Raw genomic sequence first — 23,643 nt, 5'->3', positions numbered from 1 at the left:
TCTGGGCCTTCCCTCCAGGGACTGGGGGGGCGGGGGCGAGAATGAGGATGGAGGGAGTTGTACTGAGCGGGAGAGCAGTGTCGTACAGTAGCCTGGAGGGGAGGGTCAGAGCTGGGGCACAGTTCGGGGAGGACCAGAGAGCCTGGGTTGGGTTGGGTTGGCTAGGGAAGGACATGAACCAGTGGTGGAAGCCCGAACATAGGGTGCCTGGTGCCTGGCTTGGGGTGGGATTTGCAGTAGGTGGAAGCCCTTGCCCGCCTTTCTGCGGAGGGGGCAGGAGGGAGGTTGGAATGTTTGGCTTGGCCGAGGCTTGCCTCTGAGAGCAAGGTGCTTGTGTCTGTGGAGGAGGCTAAGGGCGGCACCACCGAAGCCCCCCACCATGGTACCCTTGGGACAATTCCCCTAAAACATAATCTCAGCTTAAAAAACAAGAGCTAAAATGCCTGTTACTTTATTCTGAAACTGTTTTCTTTATAATTTCCTGACTTACAGCAATTACAGTTTGGGCAGATAATCACTGCAGGTGTGAAAAGCTGCTCAATGGAAGGAGCTCCACATGCCTTCAAGGGAGCGACCTTGGAGTCTGCGCTCAGTTGCTTGGGCTCTTCCAACCCGACCCGGGCCGGGCCTGTGCTTTGCCGCAGCAGGCACCAAGGGGAGGCAGGCAGTCAGGATTCCTGTGCGGGAGAGACACACCTCACAGTGTGCTGCAGTCCAGGGTCTAGATCCCTATGGAAGGTGGAGAATCGAGGGTGCCGACCTCCTCACATTGCAGGGAAGCAGCAGCAGCAGCAGCGGCCCCCACTGAGTGGGGGAGGCCTTGGCAATGCAGGGTCCAGGTCAGGGAGGCCATCTGCCTCCCCATGTGGTGTGGTGCAGGGAGGTGGGGCCAGGATCTCCCTGTGCAGCGCCAAGGGGCTCAACACAGGATTGGCACAGCCTCCCTTGACACTGGTGCCGAAGTGCTTGAGCTGACAGGCCAGGGCATCCACGGTGAGTCATGACTTCCGGGTCCGGGACGAAGGCCAGGCCTGAACAAGGCCAGTCTGAAGGTGGTAAGAGACAAGCGGGGGGATGAGACAGATGGGAGGACCAAGACCTGTAGTCAGCACAGCGTTTAGCTCAGAGGTTGATGAAGGGCTCAAGGCAGCAGGGCCAGGTGGGCCAGGAAGAGGGCTGAGGAGTGACTTCAGGGCCAGGCAGTGTAGCCTCGCAGGTCCAGCTGCAGGCTGCCGGTGACATCCCCCTGGTGGTGGCGGGGCAAAGGGCAGCTGAAGCTCTTCCAGTGTGGAGCCAGACCCTCCTACCCCCAGGCACTTGCAGGACCAGTGGGAGGGCCTGGGCCGGAGCAGGTGCTAATGGGGCCAGGAGCACTTCTCAGGGACAGACTCCGGGGGTGTCAGACACTTCCCTAACTTTTCACAGCCTGGGGGTGCCCAGTTCTGGAAAATGAAAATTCAGAAAGAGAATGTTCAGTTATTCGACACTGAGCACTTCTGGACCTAGCAGGTTTCAGATGGCTCCCTTGCCTGGCCCCTGACCCGGCCTATTCGATGGCTGTGGCATGGAAGCCACCACTGTCTCCACTGCAACCCAAGTGATGTCAGCACAGGAGGCCCTCCCGGACACCCATGAGGGCAAAAGCATGAGGCCTTATGGTGTGAGTGGCCACTGGGGGCGGGGCCGCCTCTGAGCCCTCTGTTATCGTCCGGGTGGGGACCGTCTGCTATCTGCCCCAAACCCTGGCCATGTTCCCAAGCAGATCCAAGGCCAGGGCCTGCACACAGCCTGCTGTGATAGAGAGGGAGCTCTGTGCTCCAGCAGGGGCAGGGAGACTCCACACACCTCCGCACGATTCCCCACAGAGAGCTCTTGTCAGCAACCCTTTCTCCAGCGGAGAGCTGGCCCGTTCCAGCGCAGCCCTAGCCCAGCCGTGTACTTTGACATGCAGACTTACTGTATGTGGCCACATTTTTCCTGGCAACAGAGAGAGACAGAGAAAGAGAGACAGACACACCCCCATAACCTTAAGAGGGAGTCTTCTGGCTTTGCCATGTCCTCTAGTGTCCAGGGGTTGTCCCTGTGCCACAGTTGGGAGACTCAGAATCACTGGGGGCAGTACCCTGGGACAGGATCTTAGACCTGAGTGTTAATGAGTTGGAGCATCAACAATAGGGAAAGCTCTGTCCAGCCCCGGCTGCCAATGTGGGGAGGGGCTGTCCATCTGTGTCCAGCCGGGTGTGCATGAGGAAGCTGTCCCTGATTTTTCAGGTAGAGCAGAGAGGGCAGTAAGTTCCCGCAGAACCGATTCTGGGCCTGGCCTATGAGTCTGGGGGTTCTGGAGGGCCAGGGCCTTGGGGCAGGACAGCCGACCACTGCTCAATGGCCACAGGGGGCTGCATGGGACTGGGCTTGTCAGCCCAGAGGCCGCCACACTGAGTCCTCGGGTGGGCTGGCCCAGAACTGAGGGGCCCAGAGGTGAGCTGGAGGGTGGAAGTGTGTGGGAGAGTCCAGGGCTGAGCTGAGGGGCCTGGAAATGAGGAGAGCTCAGTACAGAGCTGGGGGGCTGGGTATATGAGGCCCAGGGCTGAGCTGGGGGGCTGGAAGTGTGTGTGGGGGGGAGGTTCAGGGCTTAGCTGGAGGGCCTGGAAGCATGGCGGGGAGGGTGGAAGTATGGGGGCCAGGGCGGAGCTTGGGGGTATGTGTGAAGGAGGGGCCAAGAACATAGAGTGAGACCTTTCCTCCATCCAGGGACTGAGGAGGGCCAGGGGTATGGACAGTACACGTGGGGGACCCCTCACACTCTGCACGCACCCACCTGTGCTCACACACACGTAAATCCACACATCTCCCCTGTGGCTGCTCATTTTAAGTCTGGAGGCTGACCCACATTGTTCCCACTTGTCTTGTTCACTTTCGACGTATGAGGGGGCTTCTCTACTTTCTCCCATTCTAGGGGTGGTCAGGCTGTGGCAGTTCCTGCAGTGGCCAGGAGATGGCGGCAGCGTCCCAGCCAGGTCAGCTGCCTCCCCTCCCCTCGCCTCCAGTCACTAAAGACTCTTCTTTCCCAGTCTCTGGGACTCTTGAGCCAGGGTGCACAGACCCCACAGCACTTTCATGGTTCTGGGGACGCCCCACACAGGAATTGCACCCTCCCAGCACCCATAGCCACGCATAAACCCTTACCATGACCGCCCGGTTGCATACATTCAGCTGGGGCTGCCCGGGGACCAGGGCCTCCTGGTGCTGCTGAGCCACTGGGGTGATCCTGTGGAGGACGTTCAGGTACTCGGTGCTGGCAAAGCTGGAGATGAGAGAGCACCAGACCGGTGAGGCGGGGAGGGCCGTGATATGACAGGGTGGGTGTGGCGGGACACCCAGCTAGGCTCCCAGCTGGGCTAGAAAGAGGCCTGGGGACCAGGAGGCCCAGATCTGTTTCTCTCAGGTGTGGCTGGCCCTGCCTCGACTGCCGCATCTCGCCCATCTGACACTGTTGCCCCCAGGCCAGCCTGGCTCCTCAGGCCCCCCACCAGACCGGTGCCCCTGCTCAGTTGGCTGTGCCTCCTCCCCACACAGCCCCCAGGCTACTCAAAGTAGGTCCCAGGCGAGTTTCATGTCTTTCCAGGATCCGTCGCCGAATGCGCTGGAAAAGAGGGGCTTAGCCAGGTCCAGCAGTTTGGGGACGAGGCTCCTCTAAACAGTGTGAGCACAGGTGGGAGGCTCCGGGAGGCTCTGCTCTCAGCCCTGCACGGTTCCGGCCCAGGCAATGGCCCCAGGGTCTTCTTGCCCAGAGCCGTGCCCCCTAAGTGGCCCTGGGCAGGTCATGTCCCAACCCAGGTCCCAGCCTCCTCTTCTGGAGCCCAGGATCAAGGTGCTGTGAGCTTGTGAGGGAGCAGGGCATGTCAGTGGGTGCCCAAGGGGGCATCCAGTTATAGCTGGGGCAATAACCCTGAATGCCACAGCATCCCTGCACTGTGACAGTGTGGATCTAAGGAGGGCTCTCTCAGGAGGGTGAGGTCCACACAACCTCATTCTGAGTAGCAGGCACCACCACCTCACGTCTCTGGGACTGTGAAGGCAGGAAGTGGTGCCTTCTGGCCACACCCACAGCCAGTGAGGGGCAGGGGGAGCATTTGTACCCAGCCTTGTCCACCTCAGCCAGCTCACTGCACCGACCTTCAGGTGGACATCTGACTCTGAGAGGCCACACTGTATGCATTGCCACAGGGCTGGGCGATCGGAGGCTCAGCTGCCCCCTCTGTCCTCCTGACCTCGAGGGGTCCCGAGCCTGGGTGTCCATGTTCGCTTCAGCCGTGAGGGGATCAGCAAGGTGCGCTAAAGGCTTGGAGGCTGCGAGGGCAGGAATGTGCGCCCTGACCGGTCTGCCTATAAAAAAGCCCTGGTGGCCACCGACTTGAGGGAATGCTATTTCATCCACGGTGTTGGCCCTCCACGTTTCTTCCCCATGGTCCCAGCCACTGAGCTGGATAGAGCTCCAATAGAGCGAGGTGCTGCTGAGAGATCCCCCAGAGCTCCCCAATAGCGTGGAGAGGCCCCATCTGACCCCCAGGGGGTCTTTCTGGGCTGGCGGTGCTGCCATCCATGTCCTTAGTGCTGCTTGTCACAGCAGAGGGTGGCCATGTGCAGAGGTTCCCATCCACACCATGCCTGGACTGTCCCCATCCACCGAGGCCATCCCCGAAAGCAGCTTGGGGCAGAAGTCCTGTCTGTTGCTGGGCCACACGGAGTGAGGAGACAAACGGGAGAGATGGGGGCACCTGGGGAGGAAAGGCCACAACACGCACGCCCCACGTGGAAAACCGCAGTACAGGTGTTAGAGCTCCAGGGGGAGGGGAGGCCCCAGGCCTCCCTTCCTGCGTTCATGCATCTCCGGTGTCCACACAGCATGCTGTCCCTTCTAGAAAACTCAGCACGCTGGCGTGTGCTTGCACTGCTTGGGCCTGGCTAACGTTTCCTTGGGGCTTCAAGGCCTCCTTGTGCCCTGCTCACCTGAGGGGGTACCTCTCCCCCGGGTCTCGTCCCAGGTGGAAGATGAGAGGCAGCTTTGTGTGCTCCTCCTGCGTGTGGGTGGTGACTCCCGAGATATTCTGTCCAGGGCAGAAGTCCACACCCTGAAACGAGAGGCAGGGGAGGCGGGTGAGCACAGTCTCGGAGGGAGCGCCTGCCGCAAGGCCGGCCAGTCTGCCCTGAACAAGTCTGAGTGGTGAAGGCCCCAGCAGGCCGGTGGGTGGGCCCTACAGGGCGGACGGAGCCTTCCCGCCAGCCACCCCTGGTCCCAGGGCTGCTGAGCAGTGATGCCCCGTGTACTGGCCCCTGGACTTTCCGGAACCCCCTTCTTCAACTATTTTAGCCCATCTCACATCTTGACTACCTCTAATTTCTTTTTCCTCCTTTCTTTAAATCTCACCTGTGGACCAGTTTATTGAATTTAGAGAGAAAAGAAGGGAGAGAGGGGGAGAGAGAAAAATATGGACGTGAGAGAGAAACATCAACATCAGTCGGCTGCCTCCTTCCTGCACACACCCAACCGAGGGCTGAACTGAGACCTAGGTAAGGGCCCTGACCAGGAATCGAACCTGCAACCCTTCGGTGTACCAGATGATGCTCTAACCAACTGAGCCACCTGGCTTGACTACCTCTAATTTCTAGAGCAGTGATTTTCAACTTTTTTCATTTCATGCACACATAAACTAGTTACTAAATTTCTGTGGCACACCAAAAAATGTTTTTTGCTGATCTGACAAAAAATAATATATTTTTGATATAATTTTTGGATATAATTTTGAGTCATTTGAACCAGGTGGCTATTGTGTTGGCTGTCGACACATTTTAAAAAATGTGACAGTCTAAGAGAAAAGAAGTCAGTGCCCTCCACTGCACAGTCAGGTGTGCATGTTTCAACAACTCTCGCAGCGCACTGGTTGAAAATCGCTCTTTCAAAGCAAAGCTTTTCACCATCACTCAATCCACTTCAAGGCTCAGCATTCGCTTAAGGCTCTTTCACTGGTGGGAGGCACCACGGCCCGAAGGCTGGAGATACACAGAGACAGGAATGGCCCTCGGGGGACCCAAGTTAACAGGCAGGGACCCTAAAATGACAACAGTGAATATCTTCAAGAAACAGGAAGAGATAGAGCAGATAACACCAGGCCCCCCAAGGCTCAGGTGTGGCACCCAGGGCCCCTGGTACATCAGGCTGTACCGCCTGATGTGCATGTGGAATGGGCTTCCGACGTCTGTGTGTGGTCTGAGCTTTGCCTGGGTCTTGGGGTGGCTCTGAGGCCCCAAGGTGGCCTTGGGCCAGGGGCTCCCTTGAAGCAGTGGCCTGCAGTCTGGAACTCTGTCCCTAAGGCCTGAAGGCTGTTCCTGGGTCTCTCCGACTTGGAAAAATTCCCCCCGCCACCTGGGGAAATCAGAAGAGGCCAAGGGCCGCATCCTGAGGCATTGGTGACCCCGGGCCCCACGAGTGGCTTGGTGTCAGTCCCCAGCCAACACAGGGCACGACCGACGGGTCCGGAGAGGTAGCCACGACTCACGTATGGTAACCACCTAATGGGCTTTCTGTGTTAGTGCTGCTGACGGGCAGACTGTTTCTAAGCCCGGTGTGTCTGTAATTGACAGCTGGTCACTGGAGCAGTTAACATTATGCTTTTCAATAAAGCAGGGAAGTTAGGAGCCCACGAAATTCCATTTATCTGCACTGAGCAGTCAACTCTCATGCCAGGGGCTGCGGTCCAAGTCACTGAGGGTGGCCAGCAGCAGGCACGCAGGGCTACCCTTTGGCCTTCCGGGAGCAGAGCTGCTAGAGAGCAAACGTGGACGGAACAGCGGGAGAGGTAACTGCAGTCAGCGTAAAAATGCTGAGCAGTTCATGGAGAAGTATCTAAGTCTAGACAGGAGACACAAATTATAATTTGGATGCAAATCAAAGAAGCTATTTAATTAAGATCCTGCTAATTAGTACAGGGTTTTTCTCTTACAACTGTTGTCTTGTGAGGGAGGCCTCGCCCTGGGGGCATCACAGCTGAGCCAGCCTCCCGTTCCTCTCCAGCAAGTGAACCTGCAGTGCTGCCCTGGCCTTGTTGGAGGGTGAGAAGGGGTGTATGGGGGGGGGTGTGCCCTGGAAATGCAGGCGCTGGAAGATGCCTCCCTCTGGCCTCTTACCCAGGGCCCCAGGCGGCCCCCATGGTGGGAGGTCGTGGGCATGCGTACCTGGGGCAGTGGCCTCCGTCAGGCCTCCACCATCCAACGGTCCTGAGGAGAGGGAAGGCCCGGGGCTTGGGCTGGCGGTCGCCACACAGCAGGACCCCAGGACTGGGGAGGGGGTTCCTACAGGGGATGTGAGATGCCCTAGGACAAGCATATAGCCAGGAAGCTAATAAGATGCACTCAGGTGACCCCCAGACCTGGGGACCACAGACTGGCACACACACAGCTAGGCCATACCCCGGGCCTCCCCCTCTCCTGGGGAGAATTAGCCCAGGACTGGCTGCTGGGCCCCAGCTGGGCCCTCCGGAGCCTCTGAACAGAGCTGTCCCTAAGGTGTCAATCCTCTGGAGGAGGATCGACGTCTCCACTGGTGCTCAGGGGGGCTACTGATGGCCACAGGGCCTTCCCACGCCATGCACCCCTTAGTTTCACTGACCCCTTTACTGACCCCTGGGGGCAGAATGGCCATCAAACAACAGTGCAGCCGCCCCTGCGAGTGCACCGTGACGCAGTGAATCCGCAGCCTGACCCTGTGTCCAGCCGCTGCCTTCGAGAGGAGGGCCCCTCTGGTGTCTGCACACGCAGGAGAGGGGTGGTTTGTGCTTTACCTCTCGAGGGACGAAGGCCGTGTGCCCTTTGGAGCCCCAGGTGGGTGGGAGCTGGACTGTCTCACTGGGGTCAGGGCTGACGGGACCTGCCCTGAGAGGCCACAAGAGCCCACGTGGCCACAGGGAGGCCCGGGGGGCGGGGGTGGCTCCCAGAACACCAGCCACACCTGCCAGCTGGCCTCCCAGACTCCCAAGCAGCCAATGATGGGGACCCTAGAGGCCAGGTGGGAGCTGTGGGTGTGATTAGGAGAGGCAGGGAGGGAGAAGCGAGGCCTCACAGCTGCCCCCTAGGGTCCCCAGACTGCCAATCCCTGGGCCCCTCCTGGGTGCACCTACGGATTCTCAAAAAGGGCAAGCCAGGCATGGCCCAGCCTGTCGGGCAACAGGGACAGGAGGTGATGGTCACAAGTCAGAAGGGCCAGTGGGGGCTGGGGAGGTAAGTGTGCCCAGAGGACATGGCTCTGCCATGCTGCTCACTGAGAGTTCTAGAAGAGGCTAGGCTGGGGGTTGCTGTCACAAAGTCCACGAAGCCCACAGGCCGCTCAGGAGCTCAGAGGGCAGAAGAGAAGCAAAGGCTCGCTTGGTCCAGCTGCGCCGTCCCCACGCCAGAGTGCGTTTCAGGCACTGGGCCACATGGCAGCAGCACACGCCGTCCTCGGCTCTGCCCAAGTACCCACGTCTGCACGAGGCACCTGGGTCTGGGCACCGCACAGGTGGCCCCTGGCTGTGCCGCCCACTCAGCCCGGGACCAGACCCGGGGCTACGAAATCTGCGATCTGTGTCCCAAGTGATACGGAGTGTTCCAGTACTTAGGTTTTTCATTAACTTAAATTGCTTTTCATCCCAATTACAGCACATTAGCAGGCTTTTCCTGTGCCTAAAGACCTGCACGCTGCGGGGAGGGGTTGTGGAGGAGGAGGCAGTGGCAGGCACGACGGGCAGTGGCGGAAAGGTGCCCTGAGAGGCAGCGGGAATCACAGAACAACAGCTGAGAACTCTGGGACCCCGCCTGTATGTGGCATTTTACCCACAAGCCCTTGGAGCAGGCACCATGATCCGTACACTATGACAGCCCTTCAGAGGGGCCACAGAGCCCCTGACCAGGCCTGGAGGGGGACGAGCAGGAGGGGTTCGGGGGAAGGCACCCTGGGCTCCCCTGCACTTGGAGGTGTCTGGCTTGGGTCTGAGCCCGAGCCTGCCCAGAGGCTCCTTGCCCTGGGCACTGGGTGGCCTGAGAGGATGGGGTGCCCCAGGATCCTAAGGGGCCGTCCTCGTAGCCACACCACGGTGCCCCCAATTTTTGCCATGGATAAACATGCAAGGTAGGAAGCACAAGACCACATGGCTATCACCGCTCCAAAGAAGCCTACTGCCAGCCCTTTCTGCCCGGCTGTGTCCTCCTCAAGGACTGGGTATGGGGGTGCAGAGTCACAGCCCCCAGCCTCCCTACCTGACTGAACTCCTCCCAGGAATTGGTCCAGGTCCAGAAGTGGGCCTTGTACTGGCCGAGGGTGATTGCCATCAGTGTGTTGCCACGGTAATAGAATATCGGCCTGTTAGGGAGGGAGGAGAGGGTCAGGAGACGTGAGGAGCTTGTGGGCACACAGTCAGGGCTGAGGCTTTATGGGAATGACCATGCCAAAACCACACGGGCACCAGCTGCGAGGCCCCTGGTGCTGCGGGGTGAGCCCATGGTGCCCGTCATCCTCGGCTTCGGGAGGCCCGGGCGGGATGAGGCGGCAGCGGACGGCTGCCAGAGCTTGGTCCCCCTGAGGGGCGGACGGCTCACTGGGCCCACCTTCCCTGCCCCACAGTAAAATGAAAAAAGAACAGAACATAAGCCCATCTAATCCATGCCCTAAACCCAGAACGGGGAGCAGGTCTCTGCTCAAGCTGAAGAGCAGCTGACTCTGGACATAGGCGCTCTGGTGCAGAAGAGGGAGGCAGGACTCGGCCAGGCTGCCGAGGTTTGTGGTAGCTGGTCACCCCGGCAGAGGGATGTCCCCTCCTTGCTTCCATGGTCAGGGCAGAGTGATGGACCCCACAGGGAGGACACATCTCATGCCAGAAGGTCCCAGAGGTCTTATCACCCAAGCCAGCCAGGTGAGGAAACCGGCTCTGTCAGCCAGCCTGGGCCCGTCACTGGGTCACTGGGTGCTGTGAGGCTGGGCAGGGGAGGGCACCCGGCGGGAACTAACCTGTCCGCCAGCTGGCCCTGCAGCACGGCGGGGAGGAGATCAAGGCCATCGATCACCCTGTCGCTGGGTGGCTCCAGGCCCGCAAGGGACAGGCTGGTAGTGAAGAGGTCCATGATGCTGCCCAGCTGGTGGCTCACCTGAAATGGACATGCGTGGCCACTCGCTCAGGACACCCAGCCCTTGTGTGTGTGCTCTGCCGCCGTCCAGCTGGGTCTACAGAGGCACGCGTGCTCACACACACGGACTGGCAGCCACGTCCCTTACAATGTGCCCACACATGAGAACACAATGCGCGTGTGTCTGCACGTGCCCAGCCCTGTCCACCTCACCCAGCCGGGCCCCCATCCCACCTGACCCCAGGCCTCCTAGAACTCCTCGCATCCCCAGGTGTCTGGCTGAGTGTGGTCACCACACAACTCTCCTACCTCAGGGCCTGAGAGGGAGGGATGACTCTCCTCATTGGAAGAGTGGCCTCCCCCAGACAGGCAGGACCCTGTCCTGTCCCCCATGCCGAGCCCCTGTTGCTGCCAAGTGCCTGTGAGTGGGAGCCGGACAGAAAGGGGCAGATGCGGCCCCCCAGGGAGCCACCAGCAGCAGCGTCCCGCCTCAGGAGGCTGCCCTCTCTGAGCCTGGCTGTCGTGTCGTTTTAACACTGACACCGTGAATTCCCGATTCAGGTACGAGTGCGGGTAGAAAACAGGCCCCCAAGGCCCAGAGCAGCGTGGAGAGCAAGGTGTGGGGGCGGGGACAGAGGGGAGAGCAGATGGACTGGGGAGGGGGTGAGGCTGGCCCCTCTCCCAGAGGCCACGCCCACCAAACATGATGGTCCAATTGCACAAAGCCGGCCGGGGGAGGTCACCTCTTGGACAGGCCGAGGATCAGACTGCTCCCGGAGAGGGGCCTCTCACAGGGCCAGGCGCACGTTGGCCGAGCACGGCTCTGCCCCTCAGGAACTGCTCCCACCCTTTTACTCCTAGACTCTGGATCTGGGGGCAAGAGCAGGTTGGGGAGGGAGGGCCCCAGGGAGCCTGCGGGCAGGTCTGGCAAGGCCGTCACCCCTCACTCCTGCCTACTCCTGCCTTCGGCTGAGAACTGGAGCCACTGCCCAGCTCAGCGCTCTCCACAACCTGGCGCACGCTCACTCCCTTTCCTCTGCACAGGAAGAAGCTGCAGAAACCTTGCACACGTGTGACAGCCACTGGTGTCATCTGTCCTGCAGCCCAGGGTAGGCTGGGGCATGAAGGTCAGCATTTGGCTCAAAAAGTCTGAAGCGGGAGGGGGCAGGGGAGAGGGAGGCTCCCCTCTCTTCTCAGTTTTCTTTTTAGGAGGAAGGAAGGAAGGGAAGGAGGTAGGTGAGGGGGAAGAAAGAAAGAAAGAAAAAGGAAGGGAAATCCAGATACTTTAAGCCCTCTGGAAAAATAAATGAGGAGGAGAGATTGCAGTGCCGGGTGGGGGCGGTGTGGGAAGGAGCGGGTATCTGAAGTCCTCATATCAGCACAGACCAGCTGTGCGCACTCACGGAAGATGCTCTTTTTGAAAAATAGACGCTCTCCATGTGCACGTAATGCCTTTAAGAAAATGCAATTTGTCTGCCGTGGGCCCGTGGCAGGAAGTCACTGAGGCTGTTATCAGCACTTTCAAGACTTAACTCAGAATCAAAGGCTACAATTAATAAAGTCACCCCGCCAGGCGTGAAGGGGAGAGTTAAATATTTGAAACTGGTTGGACAAATGGCAGGGTGTTTTTAAATGAAATCCTCTCATAGTTATCACAGGGCGCAGGCCTGATGGCCCCGTCTAATTCAATTTCAGTGTGCGCCCTGAAACGCGGTGCAGGCAAGGCGGCTGAGCGAGGAGCTCTGTGCACTGATCCTCCTCCAGGGAGCAGGGCCCGGAGGGGCAGGGAGCCAGGCAGGCAAGACGCAGAGGATCCCAAAGGCTGGAGGTTCCCCGGGGCAGAGCAGGTGGGGAAGGGGTCCTAGGGGAGAGGCAGTGCGGGGAGGGGTGGGGAAGGAGGGTGGGCTCCACCCCCAACACCTGGGAGTCTGCTTCAGCTCTGCCACTTGCCAGCTGGGGGTCCTGGACAAGAGACTGCCTCTTGCTGGGCCTCAGTTGCCAACATTTAGAGTGGGGGTGATGATGGTGACAGGCTCTCTGGGCTCTCCCCACTGTCCCAGCTCCCGCCTCCAGGCCCAGTGTCCAGGAGTGCACGAGCTGAGTGGGCTCCAGACAGGCCCCCACTCTGGGCCCTGTTGAACAGTTTGCCTTACCAGGGGTGTTGAACCTGGGGCCCATGGGCCGCATGCAGCCCAGGATGGCTGTGAATGTGGCCCAACACAAAATTGTAAATTTACTTAAAACACTGACTTTTTTTGTGATTAGGTGTCATAATGTATTTACTATGTGGCCCAACACAACTCTTCTTCCAGTGTGGCCCAGAGATGCCAAAAGGTTGGACACCCCTGCCAGAGGAGGGGACTCAGGTTGTCAATCAGCTGACCTTAAACAGGCTGATCCTGGGGCCCTGTGAGATAGGACAGTGAGAAGCTGGGAAAATCCCCTGGGAAGGAGAGCAGGGAAACGGAGGCAGACAGCTGGACACAGTGGCCGAGCAATTCACGGCCAGATACAAAAGGTCGCCTCCCTGGAGGTGACATCTAGGCCTCAGCTGTGTTTCAGCTCCAGGCCCAGAAAAGCAGCAGAACCAGGTGGGCAACGCCAGGACCAACTGCGATGACTGAAGACCCCTTGCCCTGTCCCTGACCAATCAGTGGAGATGACGACCCTGAAAGCACCTGGAGAGGTGACGAATATTCTCCTACAACTGCCCCAAGACTCCCCTAAGATTCCTGCCTGCAAGAGAGAGATAAAAGCCTCAAGACTCAAGACAAAGGACTCAGCTCCCTGTGCTCTCCTTCTGGGGAGCAGCCCCCACTGTTCCCTTTACCTTCTTCTTTCCCCGCTTCTTCCCCCACAGGCACGGGTCTCCTAAACTCTAGGCAGTGGGCAGTGGCAGCTTGTCCCAGGCCGATCCCCTGAGCCTGTCCCCAAGGCCCCTCTTCTCTGACTGCCCAGTGAGCTGGGGCAGCCCAGCCCGGGCTCTCCTGTTGCTTCTTCTATGCTCGGCCCTTCTTTGTTCCTCTGTCCCCGGCTTTAATAAACGTGCCTCACAGCCACCTGGACTCACGGTGTGAAGTCTGTCCTACACAAAGTCAAGAACCCACACACTCCAGCTGACCCTGGGTAGCCCCGCTCAGGGCCAGGCCCCTGTCTGGTGGCACCTGGGTGGGCTCAGGGTAGTCAGAGGGTCCTAATACTGGGACAGGGGTAGGAGGGCCAGAATCAGGGTGACAGGGTGACACTCGAACGGCCATTGCCGGCCTGGATGATGGAGGGAAGGAGGGGCCAAGGGCCAAGAAGTCAGAAAAGACGAGGAAGCGGGTTCTCCCCGGAGCATCCAGGAGGAGCGAGCCCCGAGGCCCCTGGTTTTAGCCCCGGGAGACGGTGCTGGACCCCGCCCCCCAGGCTGAGAGAGCACTCGGATGTGTGGCTCCAGCCCTTTGTTGCAGTGACTGTTCAGTGGCCACAGGACTCAGAGGCCCCTCGGGGTTCTGCTCTGAGGGCTGGGCTGACACCAGCCCAGCGAACAGTGTTCTCTGGGGAAGCTCACTGGAAGGGGAACGGCCAGCCGAAACAGTGACCCACGGCTTTCAAACGTTAGTCTGGACACCTCAAGGGCGTCTCAGTCAAGGTGCCCGGTTATAGAAGACCCCACGCTCAGCTGTGGGGACTGAGTGAGGGCTCTGAGGAGCAGGACACAGGCCACCTCATCCAGCGGGAGGACCAGGCCGCCCAGCCCTGCGGTTTGCACTGTGCGTTGCAGGTAGACCCCAGCCACACGGTCGGGTGGCTGCGGTCCCTGGGAGCGCGTCCGCAGAACGGTGGCCTGGGAGGTGAACTTTGGAAACGAAGGTTCTAGGGCCAAACAAGACTTAAAAAACGCAGCCTGCTCTATGCCCCTTCCAGCAGCTCGCTGTACTCATCAGCACACTGGGGAGGGCTCTGACAGGTCCTGTGGGAAAGAAACCGGCTCCACTCGGTGGTGCTCGGGGCTGCCATACGGACTGACCACAGATGCCTCCTTCCCCCATGGCAGCCACAAGCACCCCATGCCGTGTCCGTGGGAGGCTGCTCTGGTGCCCATCCCATGCACCCTCCACTCACTAGCCGTCCCCCCGAGGAAGTGCCCTGCTTGGACAAGAGCAGCCAGTGGAGCGAGTGAGCAGGCCTATGAGGGGGCCAAGTCTCCACACGCCAGAATGACCGCAGGCCCGGCCCCGTGGCCACCTCTGACTCACCTGGCCCGCTGGGATGTGACCAGGCCACCACGCAATCGCTGGCTCCCTCATTCCACCTTCGAATGTGGTCTGCTTCCCGCACAGGAAGGGGCCATTACTGCCTCCTGGGGAGGGAGAGGTGTTGCCCATTAGCTGTCTCTGCTCTGAGTCCCCAGGGCAACAACATACGCCCTGCTGGGCACTTGGTCCCACCCAGCCTTTGGAAGGTGGCACTGCCGATACACCAAGGCACCGAGACCATCACGCAGGTGGAGGGCCGGCCACAGGGTCGGAACACCTTCAGATGGCTCTGACCCAGGCGCCCGCCCCAGGCACAGGTGTTCTGGTTGTACATCGTGTCCCATTTTTTCCGTCCTAAGATGAAGAGCTGGAGAAACTCAGCGCAGAACTGGAGAACGTGACCGCCCTTGTTGGCACAGGATGCAGACGCACTCCCAGTGGAGCCACGGAGCGCACCCTGACCCAGGTCACCGGGACTCCTGCTGCTGTTCGGGTATGACCCTTCTTAAATGTTGGTGCCCATGAGTGTCCATGTGTGCTTGGGGTTGGGGAGCCCTGTCCCTGGGCCCCGGAGGGGTGTCCCACTGCGCACGAGATGCAGAGTCGTTTCTGGCAGGCCCTGCTGTGCGCAGGTGGTCCCTAACCCGTGCTCGGGGAAGTGTTAGAGGGCAGAGCCCCAGCCCTGGCTGCCCAGACATTCTGCCGGCTCCCGAGGACAAACAGGGTGCGGCGGCTGCAGCACGAACTGCCCAGGGCTCGCCTCAGGCCCCTGGAAAACGGAGAAAATGAACTGGAGCAGTGTGTCTCTAGCAGGAAGCGCTTCAGCCCATCCCTGCGCCGGAACCTGAACGCCGCCTCCACACGTCAGCCTGGGCAGTCTCAGGGGGCGAGCAGCGCCTACACGTGAAGGGCAGCACAGGAGCGTGGACAGATTCTGAGTGTGCGAGCACAGGGAGAGTGAGGCGACGTGCAGCACCACGCGGGGGACCCGCTCGTCCTGGGAAGTCAGGGCTCAGGGTGCCGGCGAGGGCCCGCTCCCTTTCTCCTTCTGTTTCTCAGGCTGCTGGCAGGTGCGTGGATTTTCACCGCATCGTCACTTAGACTTGAGAGCTGTACACGGACGTTTCTGTCCGCACGTGCCGTTCCACACTGCAGAAATGAAGACTGCGGTGATTCGGCTGAAGCCTGCACTGGGAGGCTGGTGGCTCTGGCAAGGCTGGGCTCTCAGGGGAGGACTCTCCTGTGGATCCCATTCGGGGGCTGGTGGTGACATCAACATTCAGCTGGCCCTGGGCCTCTGCTAGGAGATGGGGGTCCAGCCCTCTCCGAGACTGTCAGCTGCAAGAAGATGAAGACCACCCAGAAGTGGGGCTGGGTCACAGATGGACCACACAGCATCCTTGGGGCCCTGGACCAGCTGGGCCTGGACCCGGAACTGCTGTTCTGTCTTCAACAGGGTTTCTTCTTGACTTGAGCCAGCTGCGCTGTTCCTGTCAATTGAAATCCTGAAGCCCCTGAAAGCCCCCGACCACAGGGTCTCCCAGCGCCTGCGCATGCAGGCCTGTCCCCAGGGGGTTTCTTGCCATCTGTGGCCTTCCCTCCAGAGCTGTCTGGGTGCCTCAGGGCCCTCCACTGGCCCCAGCATTTTGTTAGAAGAATGGGGTCAAAAGATAAGCAGCCACTAGTGTGAAACTCTAACAGGACAACAAAACGCCAGGGTGCGTGCGGCCAGCTCACTCTGTGAGATGGAGGTCAGAGATCACTGAGGGACCTGGGGTCACGAGCCTCGGGAGGCCTGCAGGCCTGGCTGGCTCCTGCACAGAGACCCAGAGCAGGTCTGGGGGATGTGGGGCTCTGGGTGCTTCCATTAGCCAGCATTGTGTGGCGGGGGGGCTTGGTCCCTTCCTTTGTGGGCACCACCCCTCATGAGGTCGTGGTAAGGGAGCTTTGGGGGGCAGGGGTCTGGGCTTAGCTGTCAGGGGGTCTGGGAAGTGTGTCTGCTGCATTTTTAGCTCCCAAGGGAGGTGGTCATTGCCACCACATGCAGGGAGGGTCCCTAAACTCAGAAAAAGGGGCAAGTGTGGCTGATTAGGCACAGGACAATGGCCACCATGTCTAGAATAAAAACGCTGATGGAGAACATCAGAGCTTCACAGAAGAAAGCCCAGAAGTGACCTCATTCAGCTCCTAAATGTGCAGGAGGCTGAGGTCACCCGCTCCCAGGGCCAATCAGTGGCACAGCTAGAACAGGATGGCAGTCCTGGCCTCGGTCTCCATCTCCCCCACTGACTTTCCCTCCTGACCGGGCCCCTCTGCGGGAGCTGAAACAATGAACAACTCAGAAGAGGGGCCTGGGCAGTTGCTGTTTCACACACTGACACACCCTTCCTGGGCCAGGAAAGGCCAAGGTGCTCCAGCCTTTCTGGGGAGAAGAGTGCATCACAGAACGCAGGTGCTGGCAGGCAGCCCTGCCGTCTTGTGAGTGGCTGGGCCCCAGCCAATCCCACGGGGCAGCTCTCGCGTCTCCCTCCTCACATCTGCTCCCACTAGACGGGGCCCGGGAGGACAGTGCACATCTCCCTTATGAAGCAGCGCTCTCGGGGGAGAGTGGGCATCTCCCCCATGGCTGGGCCCTGTGGGCTGAGCCCCCTTCACACTCTGCCCCCAGGGAGGGTTGGGGGAACCCGGAGTGTCTCAGGGGGCCAGAGTTCCCAAGTGCAGCCTTGTCTCGGGAGGGAATACCCTGAACACTTGCCTTGTTTGGGAGCAGAAATGAGGGCAGCACCATTGTCGGATGTGAAGAAAACAAACGTGTTCTCCGCGATCCTCAGGTCCTTAAGAAGGTTCAGGATTTTCCCCACGCTGTCGTCGATCTCCCGGACAGCATCCCCATAGCTATGGGGAAGATGGAACGTTTGCCAGGTGCCCGAGGGCATCAGTGTGATTAAACAGCAGTTAAATCATAACTTCAGGGATGGACGATGAAATGGACTGGCTGAATTCACAGGAGGAGGAGGAAAGTTCAAGTTCTCAGAGCTGGTCTAGGAGAGAGCTGCCCACACTACTGTAGCATTCCTCCCACTCATCCTGGGCTGGTGGATAGCTTCAGAGGCACAAATGCTTCTGTCTTTTTCTACAACTGATCATTAAAAGCATGATAGCATTGAATGCCATGTCCCTGGAAGTAATCAAGCATGGCTGAACCTCCCAAGTGCGTGTAGGTGGTGGTGGGGGGGGTGTCTATGTCTCTATGACCAAGGACTCACCGCCCTCGCTGACTGGTGCCCAAGAAAGGCTTAGAGGCATAAACAGGTGCATGCGTGGCGTCGATGGCCCAGTAGAGGAAGAAGGGGCGCTGGGCTGCCTGCTGCCTCTTAATGAAATCCAGAGCTTCCTGGGGAGAAGAACACACCGTGAGCCTCTGCCCGGAGGTGGACGCCCCCCCCAACCCCCGCCCCGGAGCCGGACCAGCCGGGCTTCGGTTACCTGTAAGTAGATCTGGGTCAGGTTGGCTTCTCCAGTTTTCGTATTAATTGGAAATTCTTCATAAAATCTGAATGAACACACCCAGACAGAAATCAGATTTCAGGTAAAAAAAAAGCCTCTTCTCCATGATTTCATAGGCAAACTCACGAGCCTCATTTAAAAGAATGACGGAAATGTTCAATCTACAAACAAATGCAATCGGAAGCTCACGCTGCTCCTGAGGTCACGGTCAACGTGGGGCTGAGCCTGGGCATCGTCTGGGAGAAGGATGGGGAGCGCCGTGAAAGGACAGAGAGGATAGTGAGCGAGAGGCAGGCAGGAGGCACTTGGGCCTGGGGTGACATGAATGAGTGCGGGTTTGCTTTCTGAGGCGACACAAACATTCCAGATGTGTGGGTGATGGCTGCATGGCTGTGAGTGTGCCAGAAAGCCCTGAACTGTGTACTTTAAATGGGTGAACTGTCTCGTGTGCAAATTCTCTTAACAAAGCTACTATTGAAAAAGGTAATGAGCGGCTCTGACCAACGTGCCTCAGTTGACTAGGCATTGTCCTGCAAAGTGAAAGGTCACCAGTTAGGTTCTGGTCGGGCATGTGCTGGGGTTGCAGGTCTGGTCCTCCGCTGGGGTGCACATGAGAGGCAAACGATAGATGTTTCTCTCTCACACCAATGTTTCTCTCCCTCTCTCTCCCTCCCTTCCCCCCTCTCTAAAAATAAATAAAATCTTAAAAAAAAAAGAAAAAGGCAACAAATGGGCCTAGTGTCTCGGTCTACTGATATATAGTTAGGTCCAACCAAAAATTAATAATGAAAAAAGATGAAACAAGATGAAGCCAAGCAAGACTCACGAGAGACCAGGGTCCTGCCTGCCACGGCCATGCTTGGGCACCCCACTGCTGGACACCCCACTGCCGGGCACCCCACTGCCGGGCTGCAGGCAAGACCAGGGCCGTCCCGGGGCCACCCGGCCTTCAGGTGGTGACTCACTCCTGGCAGGCTCGGAAGCAGGCCTCATCCCATCAGGCCCTCTGTGCTGATGCCAATGTCCTTAGCACCTAATGTGGAGCCGACACATCAACGTTGTGAGGGCAGAGGGCAGAGGGCCTTTGAAATGGGCCCAGGACCTGAGCCCGGAAACCAAGTGAATGGCTACCGTGTGGACAAACCTTGTTCTGGAGAGCATCTTTGGCTCTCCTATTTTCTTTCTCTTTCTCGTCCTCTTTTTCTCTGTCTCTTTCTCTCACTGTCCTAAATTGTTTATCAGGTAAGAATTTTACAAACCACAGAAAGCTCATAGTTCCTAAAAAGGTGAGAGATCCCCTAGGTGTGGCTGAACAGTAGCCCAGGCCATGAGTCCTAGAAGGTTCTGGGCAGGGCCACCAGCTGCCAAAGCAGGGCCCAGCGTCCCGGGACACCAGTGCTGGTGGGAAGGTGCTTCCAGAAACTCCGTCCAGCTCCTGGGCAGCCACGGGGGCAAGGCTGCTGGGCTCAGCACCGAAGGGCGAGAAGGGAAGGGACTGTTACCTGCCGACCATCTCCCAGTCCCGGTACACAGGGATGTTGGGCCTGGCCCTGTTGTCATAAGGTCCAAAGTGACAGTTGGGGGATCCAAACCACTCATCAAATCCATGCTTCAGGGGGTGGAACTGAGGCCTGTGGCCCAGATGCCTAGGAACAGGAATCCAGGACAGTTCAGGAAGCCCCGCACGGGGACACCCCAAAGTTCCGAGCAGCAACACCCCAGTACCTTTGCAGAGCATTCAGTGAGGAAACATTTCCCCAGCACCCAAAGCGTGCTAAGGCCAGCACTGAAAGATCCTGCCCTCAAGGCGGCGTCAGGACCACCTGCCTCCCCCAGTGAACTCCGCCAGGTTGACAGCTAAGGGTCAGGCTGCAGCAGGGCCAGGACAGGCTGCTGCTGCTCACCAGCTCGGTGCCCTGGCCAGGAAGGAGGACGGGCATGACCAGAAGAAAACACAGCAATGCGTCTACAGGGTGACAACTGCCAACTGCTCAGATACCCAGGTGTCTGCTTGGAATGGAGTGGCTGACTGCAAACTCCTGCCACATACTGTGGGTGCCATGCAAGGCCGAGAGCGCTTCTCGCTGGGTTGTGCCCTGCTCCTCCCTCCTCACATGCCCCTTACCCTTGGGGGCACCTAATGTAGGGTCCTCTCGCCAATGAGAGGTGCTGAGATGCTCCCATCCAAATTGGGTTCTAGTGGTGGTTGAGCCCAGCCCCACTTGTTCTTGGGAGTACAGAGCTATGAAGGTAGTTCTAGAGCACCGCGGTTCTGGGTTCCGGCTCTGCAGAGAGCACCAACCCCACCCTGCAGAGTGGATGGGTTTCCTAGGTTTTTGTTTGCGGAAAGCCTCCTGCAGAGATGAGTTTGGAAAGCTGCATCCCTTGAGCACAGGGAACAGGGTCCTGTCCCTCTGCTGCACTTGGGCAGGCCCCATCATGACCACTCAAGAGGCCCTGCAGCGGGTCTCACAAGTCCCAAGTCCCAAGTCCCCATGAGCTCAGTGCCCCAGTTAGTCACTCAGTCAGAGAGAACCTGACGTTCGGCAGTGAGGCAGGCCAGAACTGAGCCAGCCAGCCTGAGTCTGGGCGACAGTAAGTGTGTCTCTTGGGGCCCCAGTTCCCCACTGCTGGTTCCAAAATGCTCTGCTTCCACGCAGCTGCCTGGTGCCCACCTTGGGCCTCTGCAGCCTCTCTGCCAGGTGCATGTCAGCTCTGCGGTGACCTCTGGGCTTTGTGCTTCCTGTTTATGACTTGTGTCTTCTCTGGGCTGCTGCCACATGCCCAGTCATTTCCAAATGCCTCACTCTAGCACTGGCTGTGTGTGACTCTCTTTTGTTCCTATGTCCCTTAGCTCAAACGGCCTTTGCTTGGCAGAAACACCACCCAGGGACCTGTTCATGCTAAGCTGTCAATTCCAAGTGCTTATTTCAAAGCAGCAGCAGGGCCAGCCCTACCCAAAGGCAAGTGGGGTCTGCATCACATCTCAGCTTGCTGGAGCTCAGGGAAGATGGAGTGGCCTCTACAGGAGACCAAATTCCATCCACCCCAGGCCTTGGTTAGGCCGAGGAAACCCAGATCCGTGGTGCTGGGGCCCAGAGGCAGGATGTCAGGGCAGTCACAACCATGCCAGCCAACATCCCCCCACTATGGACGGACCCCCACTGAGACTGGGAACTCCGCTGGGCCTCCCAGACCCCATCCTCACTCTGGCCATGGCCGCCCTGACCCTGGCCCACCCACCAGTGCTGAGTCCACCTCCTCGAGTTCACCCAGAGCTACTTCTCTGGGCCCCGCCCAGCTCTCTTCTGCATCTGTGCTCACCTCTCCTCATGGAGATACACTTCCATTCCAGCTCTCCTGGCTACCCCCATCAATGACTATGAGTGGGAGGCTGCCAGAGCCAGTGAAGAGCTGCCAGGCCAGGCACTGAGTTCTGGTCACTGGGGGCTCTACCTTCTGCCAGCGCAGCCCTGACACAGCTCTGGCAGGCCTCACAGCCGGCCTCTGCCAGTCTCCCTGGGCCTTCTAATGCTTTGCACCGTGCGGGCAACAAGGGCTCCTGCAGCCCAATATGCCTCCACCAGCTCTGCTGTGCAGCCACCACCTCCTCTGGGCTTGCCTGCCTGGCAGGCAGCTCTCGGCTTGTCTCAGGAGGGAGAAAGTGTTCATTAGGCAGCTTTGAGATCACCTCTGATGATTACTCTCCCAGTGTCTGCAGATTGCCTATCCCTGTGACGATCAACAAGCAAAGAGCAGCAGTTCCCAAAGGGCACAGACAAGACGTTCACCCTTGAGAGAGCAATACTGCTGAGTGTCAGAGTGATTACGGGAAAAGGGTTCACAGTGTGTTGAAAATCATGGGAGGCTTCCTGTAGGAAGTGGGCTTCCTGTTTCCCAAGGCCTCAACACCCAGAAAAGAAATGAGGATGTCTGACCTTTACACCAACCCACTTAGGCATCCTCAGGGAGTAAGCAACAGAAACCACTTAAGATGCTTAAAACAGCGTGAACACCATGTGTGGTCATGTGAGCCTCTTCAGTTGTGATCATTTAACACTAGGGACTCCATACTGCATGACCACATGACGATTCTCTACCTACTGTTTGCTGCTGCTTCTTTTTTTGCTTCTCAATGTTTTTTAACCCAGGATTTTAAAGACTATTATACAATATTTCTGAATGACACAGAAACACCTCTGATAACCACAGCAGTCTCAGCATGGCATCTTCTGGGCATCCCTAGCTACTGGACTTCTGTGCAGCCAGACCTCAGGCAGTTCTCAGTGATGGCTGTCCTGTAGTTTAGCTTTAACGTGATGTGGTCGTGGGAGGTGGTGAGCACACTGACCTACTCTGCCACCCTGACCACTGGTTGCTTCTGCATTTCACCACCGGACAGAGCCCTTGTGCTTGCTGACAGAGTGTGCCATCCACGGCAGTACCTCGGGTGTCATGGTGTGGCTCCTTTGGTGACGCCGTGGTAGCGGCAGCACAGGGAGCAGACGGAGAGAAGGGGCAGGTGGTGGGGGTGTGCGATATTCGAGAACGATGGGCTCCCAGACCACACTCTGATCTGGAGATGGGAAGACCCAGTGGCACGGCCACCCCAGCTTCTAAAGGAATGCTTCAGGCATCTAAACGGACCTGGAACCCAAAGATACCATTTCCCACCCAGGAGGTTTCCCTGTTTGGAGATGTTTAGCAATGGCCCTGTGTGAATGTGCCCAGCCCGGCAAGTGTCGGCACTCACCACTTGCCCACGATCTTGCTGATGTAGCCGGCCTGCTTCAGCAGCTTGGGCAGGAGCAGCTCGGTGTCCGGGATGCCGCCCACGATCTCCTGCGGTGTGTAAGCTGGAAGAGAACCACGATGCGTGAACCACCCACACCCACAGAGCAGGCTAACAGAGAGGGTAACAGAGTTGAACACTGGCCTTTCTGAGTCAATGGGAAAAGCCGGTGAGGAGCTGACACTGGCGCGTGGTACTTTTAGGGCCTTCCAGGTCCCTCCCCAGAGTGTGCACAGTACTGGGTGGGGACGGACAGGGCAGACTGTGCCCCTTACCCCAGAGGAGCTGGGACTATCAGGCAGAGTCCCCGGCTCTTACCCCTTCTGCTGATTTGCCCAGAGGTCTCCAGAAAATGCCATCTGATGCCATAAGGGTCCCACCCATGCTGGGCTCCCCTCTGCTTTCTGCATTATGTTTCTCTAAGGGCTGTGCCCTACTAACTTCCCGGTACCTGGCTTCCTCCGGCAGCAGCCCCTTGCAGGGGGCAGCATGCCCAACTCACAGGCTGTGTCGGGCAGTCCTGGGACAGGATACGGCAGGGAAGGACCAGTGTGCCATGCTCATCGGCCTCGGCCACCCTCCTCAAAGAAGGAGGCAGGAAGGAGCTCTGCCCCGAGTCCCTAAGACCTCACATTAACCTCACCTTCCTTTCTACTTGCCTAAAATGCACAATTTTTGATGAAAGTGCTGTGACCTGTTTTATCCCAGACAAAGCCCTTGACCATGGGTAGTAAGTGCTGTCCTAGAGAAGGAAGGTCCCATGTGAGAACAGGGGACAGATGCTGCCCTGCCCCCTCTAGTCCCCAGCCTCCCAGACGTTCAGCGAGGCCCAGCACACACGCACCGTTCCTGGCCTGTCCGTTGGTGGTGTAGAAGCCATTGCGAACGGGCAGACGTCCGGTGAGCAGGGCCGCCCTGGCTGTGTGGAGGTGAAAAAAACGGAGACATGGT

At 58.6% G+C, this 23,643-nt stretch overlaps 1 protein-coding gene across 2 annotated transcripts in view; it reads right to left on the bottom strand.

The window, feature by feature from the left end:
- Positions 1 to 435: 435 nt before the first annotated feature.
- The window catches only part of GALNS (galactosamine (N-acetyl)-6-sulfatase), a 31,776-nt gene continuing 8,568 nt past the window's right edge, over positions 436 to 23,643 (bottom strand). For both annotated transcript variants that reach the window (XM_045818743.1, XM_045818744.1), the window contains exons 3-14: positions 23,537 to 23,611; positions 22,654 to 22,756; positions 19,403 to 19,546; positions 17,880 to 17,946; positions 17,660 to 17,787; positions 17,149 to 17,288; positions 14,394 to 14,497; positions 10,037 to 10,173; positions 9,289 to 9,391; positions 5,011 to 5,132; positions 3,187 to 3,304; positions 436 to 1,442 (exon numbers count right to left, since the gene is read on the bottom strand). In XM_045818743.1, the coding sequence (XP_045674699.1) occupies positions 1,356 to 1,442; positions 3,187 to 3,304; positions 5,011 to 5,132; positions 9,289 to 9,391; positions 10,037 to 10,173; positions 14,394 to 14,497; positions 17,149 to 17,288; positions 17,660 to 17,787; positions 17,880 to 17,946; positions 19,403 to 19,546; positions 22,654 to 22,756; positions 23,537 to 23,611 (1,328 nt within the window). In that variant the 3' untranslated portion in view covers positions 436 to 1,355. The remainder of the gene's footprint in view (positions 1,443 to 3,186; positions 3,305 to 5,010; positions 5,133 to 9,288; positions 9,392 to 10,036; positions 10,174 to 14,393; positions 14,498 to 17,148; positions 17,289 to 17,659; positions 17,788 to 17,879; positions 17,947 to 19,402; positions 19,547 to 22,653; positions 22,757 to 23,536; positions 23,612 to 23,643) is intronic.

Source organism: Phyllostomus hastatus, unplaced genomic scaffold (genome assembly GCF_019186645.2).
Source record: "Phyllostomus hastatus isolate PE091 unplaced genomic scaffold, TTU_PhHast_1.1 phas_scaffold_345, whole genome shotgun sequence".
NCBI lineage: Eukaryota > Metazoa > Chordata > Mammalia > Chiroptera > Phyllostomidae > Phyllostomus > Phyllostomus hastatus.
This window is presented reverse-complemented; position numbering and strand designations above follow the sequence as displayed.